Source organism: Ursus arctos, unplaced genomic scaffold (genome assembly GCF_023065955.2).
Source record: "Ursus arctos isolate Adak ecotype North America unplaced genomic scaffold, UrsArc2.0 scaffold_12, whole genome shotgun sequence".
NCBI lineage: Eukaryota > Metazoa > Chordata > Mammalia > Carnivora > Ursidae > Ursus > Ursus arctos.
Window position 1 is genome coordinate 37074638 of NW_026622786.1, and position 26020 is coordinate 37100657.

At 37.1% G+C, this 26020-nt stretch overlaps 1 protein-coding gene across 5 annotated transcripts in view; it reads left to right on the forward strand.

Moving 5' to 3' along the window:
- The window catches only part of TTLL7 (tubulin tyrosine ligase like 7), a 193689-nt gene that overhangs the window by 83761 nt on the left and 83908 nt on the right, over positions 1-26020 (forward strand). For 4 of the 5 annotated variants that reach the window (XM_048220266.2, XM_026497719.4, XM_057310532.1 and 1 more), the window contains exons 2-5: positions 16434-16629; positions 17079-17210; positions 21750-21871; positions 22707-22774. In XM_048220266.2, coding sequence (XP_048076223.1) covers positions 16605-16629; positions 17079-17210; positions 21750-21871; positions 22707-22774 — 347 coding nt within the window. In that variant the 5' untranslated portion in view covers positions 16434-16604. Of the gene's footprint in view, positions 1-15747; positions 15862-16433; positions 16630-17078; positions 17211-21749; positions 21872-22706; positions 22775-26020 lie in introns of those variants that run through there. The other variant, XM_057310531.1, reaches the window with a different exon arrangement.

Sequence of the window (26020 nt, forward strand, 5' to 3'; positions counted from 1 at the left end):
AGCTTGTTTTAGTGTATTTGCATCCTCTCTAGAAACCTAAGTATTTTATTTACCAGAGTACTTTATTACTTCATGGTCATTTTTCTAAAAGTAAACCTGAGTAAAGTAATGTAACCAGGAAACTAGCATTGAATATCATCAAATGGATGAATTTGATAAATTTCTAAGAATATAGATGGAAGTGGAGGGTGATGGTGTTTGGGGATGGCTCCAAGCTCAAATGCTGCTTCCTTGGCTCTTACCCCAAGTTCAGTAGTTCTTGTTGAATAAAGCTTTCTTGTATGCTTTTGTTCATTTTCCAGGGTCCTGAAAAGAGTTTTGACAATTTTGTGCAGTTTTATCATTGTTTTGGAAGAGAAGAATTGCTGAACTCTTCACTCCACTATTTGGGAAGTTCTGCATTCTGGGTCCAATTTTATTTATTTATTTATTTATTTATTATAATTTTTATTATGTTATGTTAGTCTCTGGGTCCAATTTTAATTGGAATGTTGGAAGTTATATTTTGAGTAAGGCCTGAGTAGAAAACCTTTCTAGATCATGAATGACCTAAAGTATCCTTTTTTTTGTGGCCAAAGATTCTAGAATTTTAAAGCTAGAGGGATCTTAATTTCATTTTCTCTTTCTTTGGATTAATAATTGGAAATGTTAGTTATGACACAGATTGTTGGTGTCAGAATTGGGTTTGGAAATGGATCACTCACAAGGCAGTCACTGCTTCCTCTTTCACTGTGTCGGGGCAGGTACTGACGTCCTTTCTCTGCAGGCTCAACTCTTTGCCCCTGAGCTAATCCTGCCCTGTACCTGAAGAGTACCTGAAGATTCTCTGCCCTGCTGCTAAGTGAGGTTTTGTATTAGTTGTGCTGCCTTGAACTACAAGCTCAAGGATGGGGTTTAGCAATCTTATTTAAGCTCTCAGGAGATTCTGATGCACATTTAGTTTTGAGAACTGCTGGCATAGAGTAAAGGCCCACAATGTCTTTGAAGTTGTCATTAGTTCTACACACTAGAAATTCTGATAGCCAAAACACTGCTATTTTTCATCACAGTTAAGATCACATTCATTGTAAGACACATTGTTCCTTTATTTACTTGGGGAAAAAAAAGCCTCTGCAATTTCAATTATGGAGCATCTCTTTCTTAGTGTAATTGTATACATGTTAGAAGAGCCTTTTGGAAGGTAATTTTAAAACTGTCATTACTTTATGCATACAAAAAAGGAAAATGTAAGTACAATAAATTGATCAAAGCATTCCTTAAACTTCTTCCAATTCAAAGACAGATACTTGAATCTCTTCTTCATTCACTGTGCATGCTTTTCCAGACAACATCATCCTCTGTGTCATGAAGAGTTGGTGTTGCAACATTTCTTAAAAGAGTGTTCCATTATTATTATATATCCCTGTTTTTCTCTCAGCCCCTGTCATGGATTCTGCAAATTTTGATGTGTATGCACTGGCATATGATAACTATTCAGGACTGCCACCTGCCTGACAGTGATTATAAGGTTCATCACAATTTTAGTTGTTTTTAAATGTTAAAAAACAAAACAATATGGCTTAGAATTAAAGAAATATTGTGGTAATTATGGAGTAGTCTATATTATCTACTCATTTCCTCACTTCTATTCTAGAGATAAATCCCGTAGCTTGTTCTTTATACAATTGTACCATTCATTCTTTTTATTATAATCTACCATTTTTAGTTTAGGCCTTGGTTATATTTAGGCTGGTATATATTTTTCTCCAGAAACGTCTTGCCTTAAAGAGTATTTTAAAATAGATTTTTAGTCTCATGAAATTTAGCTGACCCCATGGAATAATGAATATATTAGAGTTCCCTAGAGAAATAGAACCAATGATACACACACACACACACACACACACACACACACACACACACGAAGAGAGGTAGGAAGGGATGGAAGTGGGAGGGGGGAGAGAGAGGGAGGGAAAGAGAGAGAGAATGAATATGAATTGGGTTATGTGATTGTGGAGGTTGACAAGTCAAAAATCTGGAGGATAGGTTGTCAAGCTGGGGACCCAGAGAAGAGTTGATGTTGCAACTCAAGTCCAAAGATAGTCTGAGGCTGAATTTCCTCTTTTCTTGGGGGACCTCAGTGTGCTTTCTCTTAAGGTCTTCAACTGATTGGATGAGGCCCACCCACATAGTGAAGATGTGAAGTGCTGTGGAGAATGCAGCATATATACACTGCAGAGAAGCTTATATTATAGTTGTTTAAAGGAGACATTCAAGTGAACGTTTAATCAAATAACAGCAGAAAGCAATAATGTAGGAAGAGACAATATTTAAAATTGCAGAAAAAGACAGTTATCATATGGTTTCACTCATATATGGAACATAAGCAATAGCATGGAGAACCATAGGGGAAGGGAGTGAAATCTGAAGGGGGAGAAATCAGAGAGGGAAACGAACCATGAGAGACTATGGACCCCAGGAAACAGACTGGGGGTTTCAAAGGGGACAGGGTAACATGGTGATGGGTATTAAGGAGGGCACGTGTTGCGATGAGCACTGGGTGTTATACGTAACAAATGAATCATTGAACACTACATCAAAAACCAATGATGTGCTATGCAGTGGCTAACTGACCATAATTTAAAAAAATAAAGTTGCATACCAAGTATATATTGTTATTGTAAGATTTATCTTTTTCCTATTCTGAAGAAAGCAAACCTGTTTTCTTCAGTAGATTGAATGGGAAAATATAAATGAAACTTTTTAAAAATAGGCTGTTGGTGAAAAGTCCAGCAATGTAACAGCCATCAAAGCCAGTTCAAGACAGAAGTAGATGATAATTCTGCAGTACGTTGATTAAAATTGTTCTAAAGAATGCACATTTTTTTTTCCTAGTGAGGCTTGTATATATGGATAACTTTGAATACTAGGTAAGATTTAAAAATAGTAAACCAAATCTTATGAGGCACAGCTGAAAATCAGCTTGTTGATTTAGTATAATATTTAACATAACACTGAGGTACGTGTTATAGATATATGGTTATGTACATAATTTTATATAGATATTTTGGGTCTACTTTCATTCTTGAGTATATTTATGTTGATATAGTTGTATATCATGTATGTTTTGGATGAAATTCTTTTCTTTTGGGTAGTTTGGGATTTACTAAGTATCTTTGCTAAAAGAAAATGTATATAGTGAAGGCTGGGTGCATTTTTTTTTCCCTCACAAAAACACCTAATAAAATGGTTAGCATTAAAAAGTGTTTATTGCCTTAATTAGAAATGTAATGAAATAATGAAGGGATAAGTAAACTTTTAAACAGATTCGTGATAATACCTTTATAGTATTTACTTACTCCACATAAAAAGGAAAGGTAGAGGCCGAGAAAGAACAATTAGAAAATAAATTCGTACTATTTGAGAGTATAGCATCTGTAGATATTATATTACTGCTCTCTGGTTAACTTCAGGCACCGCTTCTATGCTGTGTTCATTATTGTTCATTAGAATAAAGGACAAAAATAGTTCTTTCCTTTGCATTTCCGTAAAAGTACTAGTTTCACAACAAAGATTATGGTGGCGGATGGTGTTTTTAAATGCCTGGAATGACTTTTGGGAAATATTCTTATTTTAAAATAGGCTAAACTTATTGAAATATAGTTAAGTTTAATTAATTTTCTTAATAATAGTGGGCCTGTTAGATAAAGGCTGTTAGTATTTTATTTCTTTACAAAGATTGATCTTATAAATTCACTTTGCACCTAGAAACAAAATAGCTGTATTATTCTTTCCTTCCTTAAGATCTGATAGTTATACACATCTTAGTTTAGCTGACGGAGGCATGCAGAGCATTATATGAGCTTAGCCTGTACATTTTCTTTTTTCTGTATGGATTTTCTAAACTTTGCATGGCTCTCAGACCATGGCATAATTTTACTGGTATTTAATTTAATTTACATGGATTTGAAAACTGACAAATTTACCTGATTCTAGAAGTTAATACAATTGAAAATTTCTTATTTTAAGTTCAAAACCTCCTAACAAATAGTATCCCTCTGATATGGTAGCTCAGCAGTTTAGCTCCGATGTTTCAGGCTCTGTGTTTGAGATTGAAGAATATGTAAACTAAAAGACATTTTTAAAGCTGCTGCCTGGGAGCCAGTTGTCTCATGGAGGAAACATACAATGAAGCCTCCTTTTTTTTTTTTAATTATTGTTCAGTTAGCCAGCATATAGTACATCATAAGTTTTTGTTGTAGTGTTCAAAGATTCATTAATTGTGAGTAACACCCAATGCTCCTTTTATTTCATTTGAGTTGTGGCGTTTAATGCAAGGACATTTTGAGGTAATTCTTTTATTTAAAAAACAAAATTAAAAGTGGAACCTAACTTCATTATTATTTGTATTGGTTAGGAAACTGGTTTAAGCAAAAAAGAATTTTTTTTTAGTTTCTCTTGCTGAAAAGTTCAGGAATGTTATCTATCTTTCTCTCTGCCTTCTTTATGCAACTTCATCCTTAGGTTCTGTGTAGGCGTGAGATGGGGACCGGCAATGCAGGTGGGTACCCTCTCAGATTCGAATCCAACTCAAAAGAGAACCTGTATTCTTTAAGAATCTGAAAATGAATTCCGAGCTTGACTCTTGGTGGTCTTAGTTGGACCTATGTTCATCTCTGAACCAATTCCGTGGCCAGGGAGTGGGATTCCACAGTTATTTTAGATCTAAGTCATTTGCCCAGCGTTGGAGCCAGGATCGGCACCAACCCCATTTAAGCACATGGATCGAGGGGGAATAGTGCTTTACCAGGGATATCCAGGTTACAGTACACAGAAAATAGGGAAGTGTAGGCTGTGGCAAAAATGATAAGTGTCCAAAGGCATTGTGCTCATGACTTTGCATTTAGGCTGGTATATCTTTTTCAGAAACCAAAACCATAATTTCTATTGGAATAGCATGCCCTTTACAAGGTGCGTTTAGATGGTGGTAACAGAAACTTAAAATAATGATGACAAGATGGAGGATTATTCTCTCTGGATGTAGGCAGTCCAAGATTGATGTAGCATTTCCATGATAATACCAATGTCTCTTTTGAATTGCTGCAGGTCATGCAATTGCATTTACATTCCAGGCTGGAAAGGGGAGAACAAGTAAATGAGTGTCCACCAATTTTCTACCTTCCTGCTCAACAACTTCCACTTATATCTCATTAACTAGGATTTGGTCACATGGCTATATATACATGTAAGGAAGTCTGAAAAATGTGGTTATTCATACTGGCACAATGCCACCCTTAACAACCCAGTAAGTATTTTGTCAGTACGGAAGAACTAGTGAATGGCTATTAGGCAGATAGCTAGTGGTCTTTCGACATGTGTTAACTTATTAACTGATATGGATGACATAGGACGCTTATTTAACAAGCCAATGAATTTTATATACTTAAGATTTAAAACTCATTTTAGAAGTAGGTAGAAATATAATAAAGCTAATCATACCCTAAAATTGGTAACGAGGTGTACATTGAATTGGTATCAAATAAGAAGGTCAAAAGAAGAGTTAAAGATGGTTCTGACTGGGGTGCCTGTGTGGCTTAGTCAGTTAAGTGTTTACCTTCGGCTCAGGTCATGATCTCAGGGCCCCTGGACTGAGCCCCAGTCGTGCTCCCTGCTTAGTGGGCAGTCTGCTGCTCCCTCTCTCTCTGCCACTCCCCTCCACTCGTTCTCTCTCTCTGTCTCTCTCTCTCTAATAAAAAAATAAAAAATCTTAAAAAAAAAGATGATTCTGATTTATCTGTCTCTTGGATGTTTGGCTATAATGACGTCCTCTGCCAAGATAAGGAACTTAAGAGGAAGTGTCAGGTTTTCAGGGGAAGTTAAAGAGTTAAGTTTTGGACATTTAAAACTATAAATGTTGGTATCAGATGACATTCGGGTGATGTCATTTCTTCACCAGCTAAGCAGCTGCACATTTTGGTGTCTATTGTGCATTTTCTGGCAGAGAACAGAGAACTGGATATTTTAGAAATTTTCCACTTCTCTTCATCCCTCTCTTTCACCTTGTGATCTAGGTTCCTGAAAGTTAGAGAGAGCTGGGTCCACAGGACCACAGTTCCAACTATGTAGCTTAGAACAAGGGAAGTCTTGGTGTAGTCAAGCATAGGTTGGGTGTTTTGAGGGTGTGAGGTTCAACTGTCTTAGATTCGGTACTGTTCTTTGCAGGGTGAGGGAATGAGAGGAGGCAAATGGATTCACAAAAGTGAGTGATATATGCAAAAATTAACTGATAGCATCACATGTTAGTCCTAAGGAGCAAGTGAGACTTTTTTTAGGCTACTGGAGAATTAAATAGAACTGCAGTGTTATATTCTAAAGGAAATGTACCCATAGAGGCTTTTGACTCTGTTTAAGCATTTGATGGCTACATTATGAAATCACCTTGTCTTTTGTCCCTTTATTAACTGAATTATAGATGTTATCTTTTTGAACTTTATTTAGTTTAACCTTTACTGAATGAGCTTTTTGCCCTTTTCATTATTCTAAGTACTGAAGATAAAACAACTATTAATAAGGAAAAATGCCTTCAAGATATGCTATATTATTACCTATTTATCAGTTTCTGTTTTTCATGTCATACTAGGCTAAATTTCAAAGATAAGACATTCCACAGAGTTTAGTGGACATTTTGTATGGATGCTGTAATTTAACCAAAAACATTGAACAAATTCTAAGCAGGCGAAGGCAATTTGGAAAACAAGCAGTACGTTAGTGGGAGCTACTGTTGCTCAAAGTTAATATTTATTGTAACTAGAATGAATAAGTAGTTCTTCTGTTTATTCTTATATAATGTCACACTTGGCCTCTTTCAGGTTTTTAGAAGTGGTTGATCAAATGGTTTTTTTCAGGTCTAAAATACTACAGATCTAGCTTTAGGGAATATACCCAGTCTGAGGAAGGGATACAAAAGTTTCTATGTTCAGGGAGTAAGTAGCTTCTCTGAAAACCTTTTTAATTTGTACACACAATGAGTGGTGCCAATGTATTATTGTTAGGACTGTTGTTTGGGTGATGTCATTTGTTCACCAGTCAGGCAGCTGGGCATTTTGCAAATCTATTGTAATTTCTTGGCAGAGAGCACAGAAATGGGAGCAGTTAGCTTTGGAATGGACCTTTCTGTGTTTAATTAAAACTATTTTATATATAAGAGTAGAGGTTTTCCTTATCTACAATCACTAATTCTGTTGTGTTATTTTCCATTTTTTTCTTTTTCTGCAAATATAAAACTGAAATCATCTTACCCCTCAAAATGACTCTTCTTTCTGCAGACATTCTCTTGATGAATGATGCCATCTTCTACCCAGTTCCTCTAAACCAGAAATCTGCAAGTCATCTGATACTACTTTTCCTTTATTGATCACCAACTTCTGTTCCTATTCTGTAGTAGTAGTATTCTTTTGCCCTGTGTCTACTGCTTCTATCTGTGATTACGCTTGTACATCTCTCTTCTGGACTTTTGTAACACCCTCTTAGGACCCTGTCTCCATGCTTGCCCCTGTGCCATCCAGTGCCCGTGATCAGCGTAATCTATTAAAAAGAAAGCTGGATTTTGTTACTCCTCCTTAAATCCTTCAGTGACTCCACATTACTTGTGAGTCAGGATCAGACCTAAGTTTCCAACAGTGTGACTTAGAACACAGTACTTCCAAGGAAACATACGATGGTTCAAACAAAAGAATCTTGGCTATTTTATTTTTACTTATTATTTCAGAAGGCTAAATCATGATATAGGTGTATTCATTCTTTACATTAGGAATAACATCTTTGGTGCTCTTTTTCTGTAAAATAGGACTGGCTATTGCATCCCCCCCTCCTCTCAAGAGCTGTCAGAGTTGGAGTTTATCATCCCCATGTCATTCTTTACACTTTTATTTCATATGTTTTAATTCCTAGGTGATTTCTCTCTCTCTCTCTCTCTCTCAGTGTATACCATATGCTATTATTTTATGTAATTTTAAACTTTATATTAATAATATACTGCTGTTCGTATTCCTCAGCTTTTTTTTTCATCTGCATTATTCGTGCGATTCATCATGTAGTTCTGGTTCATTTATTTTTACTTGTGCATAGTACTTTCACTGTATGTGTGCACCAACAGTATACACAATGTTGTCGTCCATCTGCAACCCTTCTCCCCCCACCACTTTTCATTTCTGAAAAGGTCAGGTTACTCTGCTCCTGGCTCAGTGGTTCAGAGAAGAGGGTATATTATTAATCTTTGTGGTTACTGTTAATCCTCCTCACATGTTTGATGATTTTTGGTAGATTATCTTTAAAACGAATATCTTGGTTGGTCAGCATTGGTAGCTGGCCTGGGCTCAAATAAGGAATGTAAACTGTTTCTCTAGATTAACAAAACCTCACCTCACTCAGCAGGGCTGTCTCCAGTAGTAAATGAGGTCCTTTGTCGCAAATATCTTCCTTTCCAGCTGCTGGGAGTCCTGCTTGGCAAACGCTTTCTTCTGCATTTCTTGCTTGGCCAGGTGCTTTCTAAGTCATCCACGTGGTTCTAGAAAGACCAATGGGGAGGGAATGGAACCCGGCAGACTCCCCAGTAGTGTCCTCCACTTTCCTGGAGTTTGCTGGTGCTACCAGCTGTTGGCCTGCTAGTCCAGTGGTTCTCAAACTTTAGCCCACATCTGCTTGTCAGTTGTTGGGCCTGACCGCCAGAATCTGATTTAAAATTCTGGGGTTGAGCCCAAGAATATGCATTTCTAATAAGTTTGCAGGTGATGCTGACACTGCTGTTTCTGGACCATATTTTGAGAATCACTGCTCTAGGCCAACATTTCCTAATCTTTATTTTGTTTTAATTTTTGACTCAGGGGGTCCTTTAACATTAATATGTAATTTCACATCACTTATATGAATTTCAAAATCATTTTATAATTTTGTAATTTTCACATGTGTAAAGACTTTAAGCTAAAAAAAATTATGTCAACCTAGTATTAACCATTGTGGTCATCTAGAGCCTTCCCAGCATACCTGGGAACTTGTTAGAAATGTAGACTCCCAGGCCCCACCCCAGAACTGATGAATCAGACTCTGAGCTTCCAGTCCTGATAATATCAAATAAGAAACACTTCAGATTTTAATGTATAAACGTTGGCATATGTTTCACTTACTTTCATCTTCTTACTTGTATTTAAGAAAAAGCACTGTCTCTTTGAAAATAAAAATATCAAATTTGGTTTGGGGACCAAGTGCTGAAATTTAATGATGTTACAGCACAACAATAGGCAAAGTTGCATTCATGACCTGATGTCTGGAAATATTACCTTTTTTCACACACAAAAAAGTAACTGCCTCATTTTGATAATTTTCATGAAGTGATAGATTTCTCACCACAACTTGCAATAACCTCTCTCCAATAATACACCATGTGTGTGGAGAGTGTTTTTTCCCCAAAGTAAAAGCTTAATCGGATATAATTTTTGCTATATTTATTATTTTTCAATTATTTTGAGGTAATAGTAGAAACATCTTTCATCAGATAATTACAGTTTAGAAATGCAGAGAGGATTATTTTGAGGCAGATTTGCAGAATTATCATTTAAAAATTTTCTTATACCTTGTGTTTCAATGTCATTGTTCATTATATCTCTTTTCTTTAGACAACTATCTACATGGATAATAATAACAGGACACATTTTGGGGTTGTGAAGATCAGAGTTTTATATGTAAAAACCTAGAAGAGTGCCTGGGCACATAGTATGTTTTACATTGTGGCTACCTCAACGTCATCCTTCTCCTTTTCTTCCTTTTGTTCTTGCTTTTCCTCATCAGTGTTATTATAGTCCATAGCAGCTAACGATAGAGAAGTTTAATTATCCATTGTGTAAAATCAAGGGGCAGACTGGGCTCATAGAAGTCTCAGCACTTTTTTTTTTTTTTTCAAGTCAAAGGAGAATACTATAAAGTGGAGCTATGGAGAACTAGAAATAGTGTCCAGGGTTAGATGGCAAGGTTCAAATAGGGAGTAATTAATTGGTTGGAATCTGTGATGGGTCATGGTTGTTAGTGTTACTTACTGGCTTTCATTCTTTTATGAAGTGGGGGTAGGGGCAAAGGGAGAGGGAGAGAGAGAATCTTTTTTTTTTTCATAATAATATTTTTATTATATTATGTTATTCACCATACAGTACATCCCTGGTTTTGATGTAAAGTTTGATGGGAGAGACAGAATCTTAAGCAGACTCTACACCCAGCGAGGAGCTTGACACTGGGGCTCAGTCTCACAACCCTGAGATCAGGAGCTGAGCCAAAATCAAGAGTCAGACACTTAACCAACTGAACCACCCACGTGCCTCCTGGCTTTTATTCCTATTGGTCATTGTTTGGAATATACCAATATTCCTATTGGTATGATTGAACTTCCTAACTCTTGTTGGCAGGGGTCTTGTGACTTATTTAGGCCATTGACTTGTGAGTATAAATTTTGTGTGTCATTAGTTGCCTATACAAGATCCTGCAAGATTCTTTCCCTCTGGCACAATGACTGGTTTTAGGATGATGGGTGCTCTAACAGCTTGGGTTCCTGTGTGACTGTGAAATGCAGAATACCCCTGTCAGTCTTTGGTTGATATGTAGCATGATTAAGAAACAGACCTTAGTTATTTTAAGCTCCTGAGATTTGGGAGATGTTTATTATTGCCGTGAAATGTAGCCTGTCCTAATACAGATTCTTCTTGATGGGTTTTGAGAACCGGAAAGTCATACAATCAGATAGCAGGTATGGAGGGGGGATGGGAGTAATTTAGATGCCAAAAACTATGATGTTAGGAGACAAGAACCAAAGACAGTCATCAGCAGTATGTGAAAATCTAATGTCAGTACTGGGGACACAAAGTGGAGGGAGGGGTTGGGATCTCCCTGCCCCTCCCCTCTCCCTGTCCATCAGAAGAATGATACACTATCAAAAATATATAAAACTAGTTATATACACTGTGAAACATGTTTGTTCTCCTTGTCAGTGTGAAAATAGTAATTTATAAATCAAAGTAGAAAATAAATACCTAGGAACACCAGGATTTAGGAAACAGAACCATATTGGAGGGCTTTAAGAGTGTTTAGTACCACAGAAATGATGTTTCCCCGTTCCCTCCCCATCACACATGTTCACATCCTCACATGCGCTCATGCACATATGTACAGATATAAACCAGATTTTTATCAACTGCACTTGTGACAAGTCATTACCCTCCTTGAAACATCACCTTCCCAATGAGGACTATCTGGATTCAGTATTTAAAATTGCAGCCCTTCTCCTTCCTTTCCCCCCACACTCCTGATCTAACCAGTTGTGCTCCCTCCCTCCATAGTACTTAGCATTTTCTGTGGTTTACTTAATGTGTTTGCTGTTATTGTTTGTCTCCCCGCACTAGAATGCAAGCACCACAAAGAAAGAAAATTATTATCTGTTTCGTTCACTGAGAGCAGACAGTGATACATAAGACTATTTGTTGAATTGTAGTACCTTCATGAGGGAAAAAACAGGAAGACTGGATATGGATAGCTGCCTTGGTGTTCTAAGCAGAGAGATTAAATCTGATGCAACTTTGTGATCTCAACTGCATTTTAAACCACAGCTTGATTCTCTTGCTCTCATTCCCTAGCTTTTAAAATAGCTCCAGTCAAGCAGAATTAAGCTTCTTTGTGAAATCTTCAATATGTCATATTTAAAGACTGAATTTTGAAGGTAGCATACAAAGTGGGAAGTGTCATGGAATTTAGAGACAAGCCACTTCATTGTCACCTATTTGGTGTGACTTTGGGCAAGTTACTTAGCCATGAAGTCTAAATTTTCCTAGATGTAAAATTAGAATAAAACATTCTGGGGCATTCATGGGGTGGGCCAAATACACACCAAGTTAGGTGAAAATGCTTAGTACACAGTAGGTACTGGTTTATACCTATTTCTTTCTCCTTCCCTCTCCTCATCATAAAAGCAGCTTTTATTAAATTTTTATTTAATGTTATCTTATGTATTTTCAACTTAACACTAATTTTGGTTTCCATTGACTTTAATGAAAGTTGTTTTAGTATTCTATGGTAAGCTAAAATGTCACCAATATGTATGCAGAACCATTCTATATAGCATTCACCGGGGCATGGATTTCTGGGGATTGTTGGGAAGGTCTGAGTTTCTCTTGTGTAATTTACACAAAAGATATGTTGTGTTCATCTTGTTTCAAAAATACCACCAATGCTATTTTCATTGGTTGACATTTTAGACTGTAAGGCTGGGAAAAATCAATTTCTTCCTTTTGCACATTAAGAAATTAAGTCATCTGTCTGGTAAGTGACAGAGTAAAGGATAAGAATTCAAATTGACCTCTTGTCCAGCTGTTTCTATCATATACTTTCATCTAAATGAAATACAACGTTTGGCGCACCCGGGTGTCAGCCGGTTGAGTGTCCAACTCTTGATTTCAGCTCAGGTCATGATCTCAGTGTCATGAGATTGAGTGTGGGGCTCCGTGCTCAGTGGGGAAGTCTGCTTCTCTCCTTCTCCCTCTGCTCCCCCACCCCAGCTCATATGCACACATACACTCTCTCTCTCAAATAAATAAATATATCTTTAAGGAAAATAAATGAAATACAAAGTTTGATGGGTTTTGTTATTAACATGGTAAGTTGTAACAAACTTTTATCACATATATTTTACTTTTTAAGTAGGTAATCCATGCACAGGAGACTAAAGGTTGTACATAAAAGTCAGCCTCCGTTAGCTCTGCGCCCAGCCACAACAGGCCACCACACTCAATGCACGTATTCCATATATTCTTCTGTCATATTGCCCTGTGTAAATTTCTGTGTACTTTGCTTTTCTTGCTTAAAAATGTGAAAGTAATCTTTGTAAATGATATGTATTTGCTTCTCAGAGCTGCATGACCACCTCTGGTTACTCCCAGCTGGCATGTACCAGTGCTTATTCAGCATAATGTCAGGCAATATCCTAAGCTCTGGGAGCAGAGGAGTGAACAAGATAGAAGAAAACCACTTGTCTTCACAGTTTACCTTCCTAGTTCGTGGTTGGTGATATGATAGGGGTAAAAATAATGGCTTCTGTGATAGACCTGAAGAGGGAGAAATGAATTTCTTCAAACATAATCAGAGGAAGCTTTAAGGGAAAAGTGGAAATTTTTCTGGGTTTTAAGTGATGGGTCAGAATTCAATGGGAAGAACTGGGAAGAAAGAGCACCCCAACACATATGTATTGGAATGACAGGTTTGGGTTTAGTCTTACGTATCTATTGTTTTGCATGGTAGCACTTGAGCTTCTACATTTAGGGTTCCCATTTGCTTGACATTTTGGGAAATTGATTCTTTTTGGGGAAATGGCTTCTTTATTTGCAAAATAAAGTTGCTTATTTGTCTTAGAAATCAATTTCTGCTAATCTTCTAATTTTTCCCCCCAATTTGTTTACTTGAAGTAGAAATCAGGATTTTAATGGATGATTTTTACCTAAATATTTGGACTTTTTAAATATAGGTTCCAAAGTTTTTTTCTTTGTTTTACTTTTTTCTCATGTGTGTATGTTAAAACTATTATTTGATTCTGTGTCACTGTGTGCTTAGAGCAGAGGTTGTCAATCTTGGCTGCATGATATAGTCATGTGGAAAGCTTAAACATGCTAATACTTGGGCCCCACCGGGGTCTATGGTGTGGCCTGGGTTCCAGGATTTTCAGAAGTTCCTCAGATGGTTCTGCTTTGCAGCCAAGCTTAAGGTATTTCAGAGGTAACTGAAACATGCTGCGTGCTTCTCAAAAGTAGGTAACCATACCTCGTTTGAGTGGTGTGATCAGTCTGTCATCTCATGTCTCTTGCTAAGAATAAAGTGAAATGGGGGCGCCTGGGTAGCACAGTCATTAAGCGTCTGCCTTTGGTTCAGGGCGTGATCCTGGCATTCCGGGATCGAGTCCCACATCGGGCTCCTCCGCTGGGAGCCTGCTTCTTCCTCTCCCACTCCCCCTGCTTGTGTTCCCTCTCTCACTGGCTGTCTCTCTCTGTCAAATAAATAAAATAAAATCTTAAAAAAAAAAAAAAGAATTGGGGCGCCTGGGTGGCACAGCGGTTAAGCGTCTGCCTCCGGCTCAGGGTGTGATCCCGGCGTTACGGGATCGAGCCCCACGTCAGGCTCCTCCGCTATGAGCCTGCTTCTTCCTCTCCCACTCCTCCTGCTTGTGTTCCCTCTCTCGCTGGCTGTCTCTATCTCTGTCAAATAAATAAATAAATAAAATCTTTAAAAAAAAAAAAAAGAATAAAGTGAAATGATAAGAATTGAGATAGTAGAATGGAAGTTCTTGAAGTTTATTAAAGCACTCTTATCGTTATTCACCAAAACGTAAGTGCAATTAAATAAGGCATATATATGGATAGACTAAATTTAAGGCCTTTAAATCCTGTGTGGTGGGGGAAGAGATTAACAGTTATTGTTTTGAGCTTTATACTAATCAGAGTAGTTTGGCTCATTATTTAAGTCAGAAATTAACAAATCTGTTTTTAGAGCCTGTAACAATGACTCACTTATTGTCAGTATAGTTAGGCAGACATTGTCTCACACTCTTGTTGACTTTGTCACCTACTTTCAATGTAATACGTACTCTGTTACCATAAGAGGATCTTTGTTTACTCCAGTAACAAGATGTTGGACAAGGACTTGTAAACCCAAATAGTTACCTCCCTGAGGTATCAGAGAGCTTCCAGAAAGAAATCACACTGAACTTTAGACCATTCCCTTATTTTATTCTGAAAAGTAATCCAGTCTATTTCCAGCTTGCAACTGGGAGCTGAGATCGGGCTAGGGATGTTTACTGTGATTTCTCTGTTTGGTTTGAAGTATTGTGATTTCCCACAATATGCCCATATCTTGCAGCTTGTACTACAATTGGGTTGCTTTTTTTTTTTTTTTTTTTACATCTATATAGCATATTAGCACAGTGTCTGAAAATAGTGGGGCTTTGTTAATAGTATAGACAATTTGACAGAATGGGGTTCAAAATCTAGTTAGGTTTTCTATTTATAAATTGTTACCTTGATTTCTTTAACTTATTTAGCCTTAATTTCCATATCTGGAAAATTGCAGAAATGATATCTAAATTCCAGGTTTGTTAATGAGGTAAGATATTTTAGATTCTTAAGAGTGCCTGCCCACAGTTGGTCTGTAATAAATAATAGTTTCCTAGCTTTCAGATTGAATTATTCTAGATAATTATTCTAGTAAAAATGGTACCTGAAACAAACTAAGTTCTAAATTTTCTTCAATAATGAATCTTATTATTAATAATGACTATTGGATGTGATGTATATAAGAGTCCATTTTATGTAGCTGAATTTCTGATAAAACTAATAACTCCTGATAAAGGTGTTGATACCATACCTTTGTTTATCGTGATAAGTTTTATAATTTTTCATTGTATTTAGAGATGTTTTACAAGAACTCAAAGATTTTTACATTATGAAGGGATACATTATGAAGGGAGAAATTAGAAAATTGATAGTCTAGACTGGGCAGTATAGTATAGTCAGGGCATGAATAGCTAGGTATCATACATACACAGTGAAAACACAGGTTTAATATAGGCCATGCTGAGGTGTAGCCAAATCAAATTAGTTCATTAAAAAATGTTTATTGCATTCCTCTGAGTGCCCAAAAAAGCTCATTGTAATAACGACTCCTCTCGTTTTCTGCCTTTCAGAATTGTTTTCATTTTTTAAGGCCCAATTCAAATGTGGTCTATTTTATGAAGTCGTCACCTTCCTCCCCGCCAACCACTGCCCCCCTCCTTAACGAGAAGTCCCTTTTCTCTGTGTTCTGTTGGTATGTGATCTCTGTCCTGGCACGTACTTCACTGTTTCGTATGAAAAGTAATGCTGCACCTTGGTTTCAGACATTGGGTTGAAGGTTGTGTGGAGTCCTAGTTAAGGGCACTAACTTTGACATCAGGGAGATGTTAATTTTAATTTGTCACTTTTTCTGTAAAGATTTGTCCTTTCTGAGATCAGTTTACTTAACAGTAAGACAGGAATAAAAGGTTCTACCTCATGGTTTTGTTGAAAGATTAAGTGGCTTAAGTGGCTACGGTAGGAAGTGTTCAATAGATGGTAGTGAATATGGTTATTGTTATTGTTCGTGTATGGCATGTTATTTATTGTGTGTAAATATGATATGTGACTTAAATATGATATGTGACTTAAATAAAACCTCCTCTTCTAGACTATGCACTTTTTAGGGCAGGGAACTATCACTTGGCATTTTGCATAAGGTTTAATAAATTAACAACTATTTGTTGATTGAATACATTAACTTTCACCTTCACTGGACTTTTAAAAAGAAGTGAAACATTTCCTAAAAGTTGTCTTCTAAATGACTTTGTTTTAAAATCCCTGCAGGTGCTTTCTCATCCCGTAACTTCAGTGTCCTGAAATCCGAGGATTCCACCAAGATAATATGATACGAACTTCCAGTGATTTGGAGCCACATCCTACTTAGACTAATGCAAGCCTTCCAGATTTCCTGAGAGCGTGGTACGACAGCACACAGTGTAATAGGCACAGGAAATAATGCCATCTTTGCCTCAAGAAAGAGGTAAGCAGGTTGATGTAATCATATTATTATTGGTCATCACTGAGAATTTTTTCCTTTTTTTTTTTGATTTTATTTATTTGACAGAGAGAGAGACAGCCAGTGAGAGAGGGAACACAAGCAGGGGGAGTGGGAGAGGAAGAAGCAGGCTCATAGCAGAGCAGGGAGCCTGATGTGGGGCTCAATCCCAGGACCCTGGGATCACGCCCTGAGCCGAAGGCAGACGCTTAACAACTGAGCCACCCAGGCGCCCCTGAGAATTTTTTCTGAGAATTAAAAATTGACTCTTAAAGAGCCAGAATTTATAGTTTTACCTTTTCTTTTCTTTTCTTTCTTTTTTTTTTTCTTTCTTTTTTTTTTTTTTTTGGTGGTGGTGGTAGGGCATCTGTCTTCTCTACTATGGAATTTTTGTTATTTTAGTGATATTTGATTGGTTTCCATTTCTTTTAAAGTTATTCAGGGACCCTCTCCCTTGGATCTGAATACAGAGTTGCCTTATCAAAGCACAATGAAAAGGAAGGTCAGAAAGAAGAAAAAGAAGGGAACCATTACAGCAAATGTTGCCGGGACAAAGTTTGAAATTGGTAGGTCTCCTCAGAAGCATGAGATTTTCATCACTGTTGGAAAGACTGGTTTGATGTTGAAAACAATGTAGAAATTCAGAGAGATAACTTTTGTGTAATTGATTTTTAAATGCCTTCTATAAAATGTTCTTTTTTATGGGATATTTAACATGTTAATAAACAAAAAGAACATCAGTGTAAACTAAAAGCTTTAGCTATTAATGGGATGGTATTATATATTGATTAATACCTAGTTTTTAAATCAAGTATGAAGTAAACATTAAACAGATTAAAATGTTGGATGTAAAATTTAAAAAGTACAAAATTTGAGATTTTTATTAAACAATGACTGACTTCAAGAGTAGAGTAAAAACACGTTTTTCTCTGTGTTTTAAAAAAATTGTTTTGATGATGCTGTTGCTTTTTACTAATGAAATTCCAGTTCTTATGTATAAGCAGTATCTGTGGTATAGAGAATAGTTAAGAATGATTGTTTTAAATTAAGATACACTTGCCCAACATTGCAGAACTCTTAACAAATACCAGAAGTACTCAACTAATCTTCCTCTTAGCCATTTTGCATTAAGAGAGTTAAGGAAAATCATAGTATGTTAATTATTCTTACCCTATTCATCTTTGAGAGTCTCATTTCCATTTACAGTAATTCACCAAAGTTCTTGAGCAATCAGTGGAATGCTTCATTGGAATTGAGGTGCCCTGATACCCTGTTCCAGCAAGTGGTCCTCAGAGGCGGGGACTTGAAACAAGTTAGCATGGGAGGGAGAGATGTGGAAGAGTCAGGGTTTATTTGCAGCATGTTTTCTAGAAACAAGAGTAAGGTGACCATTTTTAAAGTGATTGATGGGTGGTGTTAACTTATCCTCTTGCTTACTTTTAAGGTTCTGGTGGGGTTCATAGGGAACCTTGATCTACAGGAGAGTGTGTCAGTTCACTTCACTCTCACTTTCCCAGGAAGTTTTCCCAGGGCTGAAGTTGCCTTAGTATTCTATATACTGATTCCTGCCTCCTTGCTGAGCCCAAGCCTCGGTGTTTAACAGAATTCCTGGCTCAGTCCTTGGGTCAGGGACTGTTGGGAGAATACAGAGCTAAGTACAGGGAAGGAAAAGAGAGAATTGGCCATGTATCAAGGAGAAAGTGCTACCTCACTTTTTCCTTATGTGAGCTAGTGATATGCAACAGCTTACTTCTTATAATTTAATTACTGCTTTTTGACAATTTGAATTATATAATGGAAATACACTTAAGCCGTAGTCATCACACCTGTGTTTTTGCCCTGGTGTTGCCTCTTTCCTCATGTACAATACTTTGCTATAGTTTTCATAGTAATATTATTATAACCACTCACCAAACATTTCCACATGCATTACCTCATTTAATCTTCCAAATAACCCTGTAAAATAGGCTGCATTACTCCCTTCCTCCCTTTTTCCTGCCTTTCCTCACTCTACTAGTGAATTTGAAGTGGCTAATAGCCATAAGAAAATAAACATGGAAAAATAAAGATAGTAAAATAAGATGAATCTTGTGGCTGGTAAGGATACAAAATACATACCATGAGACCCTCTGTGGTTAGAAATGGACATGGGTTTCACTCAGAGCTTCCTAGCAACCAAAGCAAATATTAAAACATAATCAGTTATAGAACATAGTGCCCAGAAGATAAAATCATACTGGTTATTCAAAGAACATAAGACTTCTGTATTCCTGAATCTTGATTATAGTTCCTAAGAAGACATGTTGCAGAATAATGAAGTGCGTTCTCTCAGTAGTTCTGTAATTATTACATTATGAAATTCCACATTAATTTTTATATATCTCTTATAGAAAAGTTGAAGAAACAAGTCCAGTGGGAGTTAGCAAGTTATCCAAGTTCACACAGATGGCAAAAGTGGAACTTGAACCTGAATTCATTTGTTTCAAATTCAGTTTTCCTTTTTCTAGATCATATTGCCTAAATAAAATGTGAATTGAAATTTAAAATGAGAAACACAAATATATCTTCTGTATCTAAAATTCAGAGAGTTGCATGGATTCCTGTTTTTATAACTCCGGAACATCCTCTGAAAAGTTCTGTGGGTCAAGGCAAAAGATCATAGGACAAAGTGTGAGGAACGTATTTTTGGTAATTTTTATTAAATGGGGACAAGGAAGATCAGAGAAGGGGGTATGTAAGTATGCAAAGGGAAACTTGAGGAAATGGTTCATATGGTTATCTCTGTTTTACCAATAGGGCTTTTGGTTTGGTAGAAATTCAGTATGGAGGCAATTATTTCACCCCCTTTTTAAAAGAGAGGTCCTAACAGATCAGCATTTAAAGGTGTGGACTTAGTCTTTAGCTGTCACCAACTTTCTATTTGGAACTGTCTCGTTAAAGGGATTTCTTTTCTGTGCAGCAGAGGATGGTATCCTTAAAAGATTCCAGTTGATTTCTAAAATTTCATTTCAAAGAAGAATTTGATTAAATAGCTTACCTGAGAAAAGTGACATTTTAAGACCTGGCATTGTATTTTTCTTTGAAGTTCAACTTAGTCAGCTCTCCAAGCTTGGAATTTCATAATAAAAGAGATTTATATATGACTGACCTTACAGATTTGGTTTTGTGAATCTAAGGAAAGAATGGATCTTTTCCACTGTTGTTATGTAACCTGAATGTTCCCAGCCTCACGGGCGCATGTGTACATTCATAACCACATTTTAGTAGCTCGTTATACTCCCTCCTTCTGTAACTGCCACCAATTCCATTTCTCTTTTTAAGTTCTTCTCAGTTATTTCTGAGCAGCCCCAGCCAGTGTCTCTCCTGTACTCAGGAACAGGTCTGCTCTCAAGCTGCTATTCTGGCCTCATTATTTTTTTCTGCTAAGAGTGAGTTAAAGCAGTCTCCCAGTCTGTGTGGCTATGGCCCTTGTCCTTCCTCTGAGCCCTAGGTGGCAAGACAGGTCACGAGGCCTCACGTCACCAAAGCTGCATGGTGGTCTGGGGCAGACAAGAGAACAGCCCTTCCCCCAACTCTTGCTTTTTTTTTTTTTTAAAGATTTTATTTATTTATTTATTTGACAGAGAGAGACAGCCAGCAGAGAGGGAACACAAGCAGGGGGAGTGGGAGAGGAAGAAGCAGGCTCATAACGGAGGAGCCTGATGTGGGGCTCGATCCCATAACGCCGGGATGACGCCCTGAGCCGAAGGCAGACACTTAACCGCTGTGCCATCCCGGCGCCCCACCCAACTCTTGCTTTGAACATTGTCACCTGAACCTTCAGAACAGCCCCAAGTTTTCCCAAGCCTCTCATGGAAAAGGGCAACTTCAGCTCAGCATTCCTCCCCCGCCCCAGCATCATCCACTTCCAATCACTGTTCTCTTCTTTTATGTCTGTGTTCTAGGAACCACTGGATAAAATGTCCTTTCTTTCTCCTCAGCCAAAAAGCAATCAAGAGTCTCTAGGACTTGAGACTGACAGGTGTCTGCTCATCAGTTTTATAATTTGCCACATAAATTCAGACAATTGATCCCCTTTTATCATTTCTCCTCATACATAGGGTATACAGTAAAAGGAAAACATTTAAAAATAAAACACTGAAGTTCTGGTATATAGTTACACTTTTCAATTAAGACTTTGAATTCTGTTGGAACCCAAAATTTATCCTAAATATTTTGTTTCTTTATTCTAAACTTGAAATTCATTGGAAGAAAAATGTTACTATGTTAATTGTGATATCCAAATCAGAGAGGGGCATATAAATAGTTTGTACTGAAAATCAAGATTTCCTCTGAGCATACATTTTTTCAATAGGATTAAAGGGTTAGGAACAGGTAGGAGGGCCAGTTTCCAGATCTCTACTGTGACCTCTGCTTCATTATTTCATATCCTGAGTCAACACAGCTGACTTGTTTTTTTTTTTTTTAAGATTTTATTTATTTATTCAACAGAGATAGAGACAGCCAGCGAGAGAGGGAACACAAGCAGGGGGAGTGGGAGAGGAAGAAGCAGGCTCATAGCAGAAGAGCCTGATGTGGGGCTCGATTCCATCACGCCGGGATCACGCCCTGAGCCGAAGGCAGACGCTTAACTGCTGTGCCACCCGGGGGCGCCTCAGCTGACTTGGTTTTAATTGCTAAAAATAATTTGAACTGGGGAGGTGGAAAGTATAGGATAGGTCTAATGATCAGGAACTATTTTTACCTTTTCCCTTTTAGCCCAAGGTCACAAAAAAAGCCCTGAAGTACATTTTCCTGAGTAGAGGTGTTGTCTCAGCTGTGTGTCTGTTTTCACTGTGACGTGAGTAATCACTGAACTCTTTAGCAGCGTGCGTACCTGCTAAATCTCAGAGGGTTGAAACCAAGAATTTTGAGTTCTCGGTTACTGGGAGTCTAATTTGGCCCTAGATAAATTGTCGTAACTAAAAATAGGAATAGGCTATCACTAATGGATATTTTGCAGATGAAATACTATGAGATAAAATTTACATATATCAGAAACGTTTCCACAACGAGTATGTTTCAGTAGTATTTTGATTTTCATTTAACTTATCATTTACTTGCAGTTCGTTTAGTAATAGATGAAATGGGATTTATGAAAACTCCAGATGAGGATGAAACAAGTAACCTTATATGGTGTGATTCTGCGGTTCAGCAGGAGAAGATTGCAGAGCTGCAAAATTACCAGGTGGGAATTAATCGTGACCGATTACTGGTTTTAGGAGAGTTATGTGAATTCCATTATAATTTTATTTAGATAGGGTTCTTAATGTGTGGATGTATTAAATTTCAGTTCTAACTTACCTAAATAGCCTATTTTGTTGCTGTCCAGTTGTACTGACTCTTTGCATAAAAGAATTCCTTCCAATCTAACTTTTAACCTCTTTCCATCTTTAAGGAAGAATTAATAGGAGAAAACTCTTCCTACACTTTGCATTATGCTTAAAGACAAGTGACATGGAATAGATTGCACAGAGAGATCAGGAAGTGGAAATAACTTGTAATGTCTGCTATGTGTAATCTGGCTTCATTCTTTTATTTTTAGAATGTCAAACATATTAAAAATAGACATCAAACTAAAAAGCCAAATACACACAATTTTTGACAATCGACATTTTGTACAGTTTGTCAGAATGGAGTGTAATACAAAATGGATTATAGGAAATAAGGCCATTCTCGCCAATATTTCTACAATGCTTATCTGCATGAATATAGTAACTTTAGAATATTAGAAATAATTTGGACATTAAATTACCAGTTATTCAACACAGAAAATTGTAACTTTAATATCTGTGTAAACACTGTTTTCTGATTTCTTAAAAAATCTGCAATTTTATTCTTGCTTATTGCAGATTCTTTACTTCTATAAAGTCATTATAGTTCATTTCATTTTAAATGTTTTACATTAGTAGTCAGTTTTTTGAAAACATTAAACTCAGAGATGGATGTAACTCTCTTGTAATATAAATGAATATATTCATGAAGTCCATGAGAATATTAACGTTTACCTTTTTATTTTGCAGAGGATCAACCATTTTCCAGGAATGGGAGAGATCTGTAGAAAGGATTTCTTAGCAAGAAATATGACCAAGTAATCTTCATTTTCTTGTAATAGAGAAGACCTTTTTGAAGTTTGTTTTGAATATTATAGTGCATCTTTCGCCAGATTACATTGATTTGAAATGATATTTTGATGGAAGAGATAGAATTTTAGAGCTAACAGGTCTTAGAAATTTCCTGATTCTTCCTTCATTTTGCAGAGAAGGTAACTGAGAATCAGAGAAATGAGTATCTTGCACAAGTCAAGTAAACAGTCAGTAGCAAAGCTGGAGCAGAATCCTGGTCTCCAGAATCTCAGGCTTCTTTTTACTGCAGTTTAGCAACATAACACACTGAGTGTGTATGTGTGTGTTCATATCTGGTTATTGAGCGTCCGTTTGTTAGTGAACATCTAATGTGTGCCAGGCACTATAGTAGGTACATTTATGCACACACACACACGCACACACATAGACACATGTGTACGTCCCTACCGAGGGATATACATGTATATATATTTACCTCTGAGACCACTATTTGGAGTAACAGTCTGCTTTTATGGGAAAAACTGTTCACAGGTTCTCAGATGTTATACCAAATGAACTGCAGAATTTTTATGCAAGTTATGTTTCTGTGGATTAGGTTTTTTTTTTTAATTTAAGAAGTTGAGTAATAATTTGAGAAAATTTTTAAAAAAGAAAACTCAAACAGAGAAAGGTTAGTAAACTTGGTGTGTAACTAAATATTTATATGCATCATGTGAAAGTTTATACACTCACTCACTCAACAAATATTTTTTGTGTGTCTACTGTAGACTAGAGACTGCTAACAAGTAAACAAGATGAGTAAGGCCTAGTTCCTGCCTAGAACTCGAATTTTAGTAAGGGAGAAAGAGTGATACATATAATACAGTTTCATGGTACCCCATTAGGGGAGAGTCAGTGTATGGCAGTGACGGGGCCTGGATGGTTTTCTGGAGAATTCAAATGCACCATGGATATTGAAAAGTGTGTAGGAGTTCACCCTTTGAGAAGAAGGCAAGGATACTGTAGGCAAAGACAACAGTGGGAGAAACTATGTGGAGACTTAAACCAACATGATATGTTTGGGGGAACTTCAAAGCAGTTTCTGGGGTTTTATAGGGTGTCAGGAGGCTCAGTGTGAGATGCCGCTGCAGCCAAATGCAAAGGCCAGGCTGCATAGCCATGTTACTGTTTTATTCGATCATTTAATCATTGATTCTTTAATCTCTTTAACTATTCAGCAAATATTTCTGTTTATCCTGAGAGAAATAAGAACTTTTTTAATGGGTTTAAGCAGAGAAATGGTATGTTTTAGATACTCTTGATAGGTCTGTAAATAATGGATTCAAAGAAGGTAGGAAGGAAGGAGGAAGCCCTGAAGGAGGTGATTGTCAACATCTGATAAACCAAAGGAGAGATAGTGGGAATGGGGAAGGGAAAATACACCTGGAAAATAGGGGTGAGATAGAATTGACAGGACTGGAAAGCTGCCGCCCTGTGAGAATCAAAGGGGAGGAGGAGAGCAGCGTCCAAGATGACTGCTACGTTTCTGGTTTAGGAGATCGTGTAGGTGGGGCGATTATAGGAAGAACAGACTTCGGAGGAAAGCAAATTCCCTCTGAAAAGTTTTGGACATGTGTTCATTGAAGTCATTTACTTTCATCTAACACATATTTATTAAATATGCTGGGCAGCGTGCTGACCTTAGGGCACATGAGGTAATCAAAGTCAGACTTGTGACTTTTACAACTTTGGGTTGCAACTGTGATAAGTGCGGTGAAGTAGAGGTACATAGTTGTGAATCAGTGCACGGTGAAGGACTTCTAGCTGAGGGACGCATTGGAGAGTTTCCGGAGGATATGCTGTGGGAGCCTAAACAGGAATGCTGAGTAGGAGTTTATTGGTGAAAGTGGTAGAGAACAGCTTTTTGGGCAGGAAGAATGGTATGGTCTGAGGTCACATGGTGGCAGAAAGCAGGAATAGTCAGGATACTGAATTAAGGCCGAGTGTAGCTAGAGTGCAGAGACATTGATGGGGATGGGAGAGAGTAGCTGAAGGGTGATGGGTAAGAGTATAGTCCTTATCCTAAATTCCACAGGAGAGGAGGGGTTGGGTGGAGTTGGTAAAATGACCAGATTTGCATTTTGAAAATATCATTCTGCCTGCTCTGCAGAGAACAGAAGTCTGTATGTTGGGAGAGGCAAGAGGGTTAAATGTAGACCCATCAGAAGCTATTACAAATAGGCAATTTCTCATTTTTATAGAATCCTTGGAATCTTTCTTAAGGAAAAAAGAACCTTCTATTAAATGGAAAGTTATGCCCTATTTATATAAAAATAGAATTAACGAAATTACATGTTTAATATCATTTAGTAAATCCATGACAGTTTTGAGCAGAAATAATTCCATATTTCCAAATTCCTAAGTAAGACCGCATGTCTATTTTGAAGCTATTCATTTTTACATCAAATGATTTGTGCTAGATTGCTAAATGGAATAAAGTATTTCTCTTGAATATATGTGTGCTTGGATTTTTTCCAAATATATATGTTAAAGAATGGTATCATTCATAAATACTCTACACAGTTGGTTTAAAATATATTATTTTAATTAAAACTTTAAATTGATCTAATTTCATATCATTGTTAAAATATAATAAATACATTTAAAGGTATTGGACACAAAAACAAGGGTATTAGCACTGTTACTGTATTTCCTTTAGCTTTGTTTTTTTGTTTTTAAAGATTTTATTTATTTATTTGACAGAGAGAGACAGCAAGGGAGGCCACACAAGCAAGGGGAGTGGGAGAGGGGGAAGTAGGCTTCCTGCTGAGCAGGGAGCCCAATGTGGGGCTCGATCCCAGGACCCTGGGATCATGACCTGAGGCGAAGGCAGACGCTTAATGGCTGAGCCACCCAGGCACCCCTCCTTTAGCTTTGTGTATATGTGTGTATGTGTGTTTTCCAAACCAGTCAATGTTAGCCTATTTTGTATTGAGATTATTTAGTTTATTGGCTTAATCTGGATTTGACGGATGGAGTTGGTAATTATTTCCCTTCTCGTGGTGGAAATATAACTTTCTTACAGGGACTTCTTGAAAGAGCACTTGAAATATGATAACCATAGGAACCTACAGTTGTGGAAGCCAAGTGGCTTGTAATATTTCACACTCTAGTTTTAGAATGTAGGCCCTACCTCTGTGTATCCCATGTACTGTGGTTCCATTTTAGATTTTACCAGTCTCATCTGGGGACAATATCTCCTTATCTGTAAA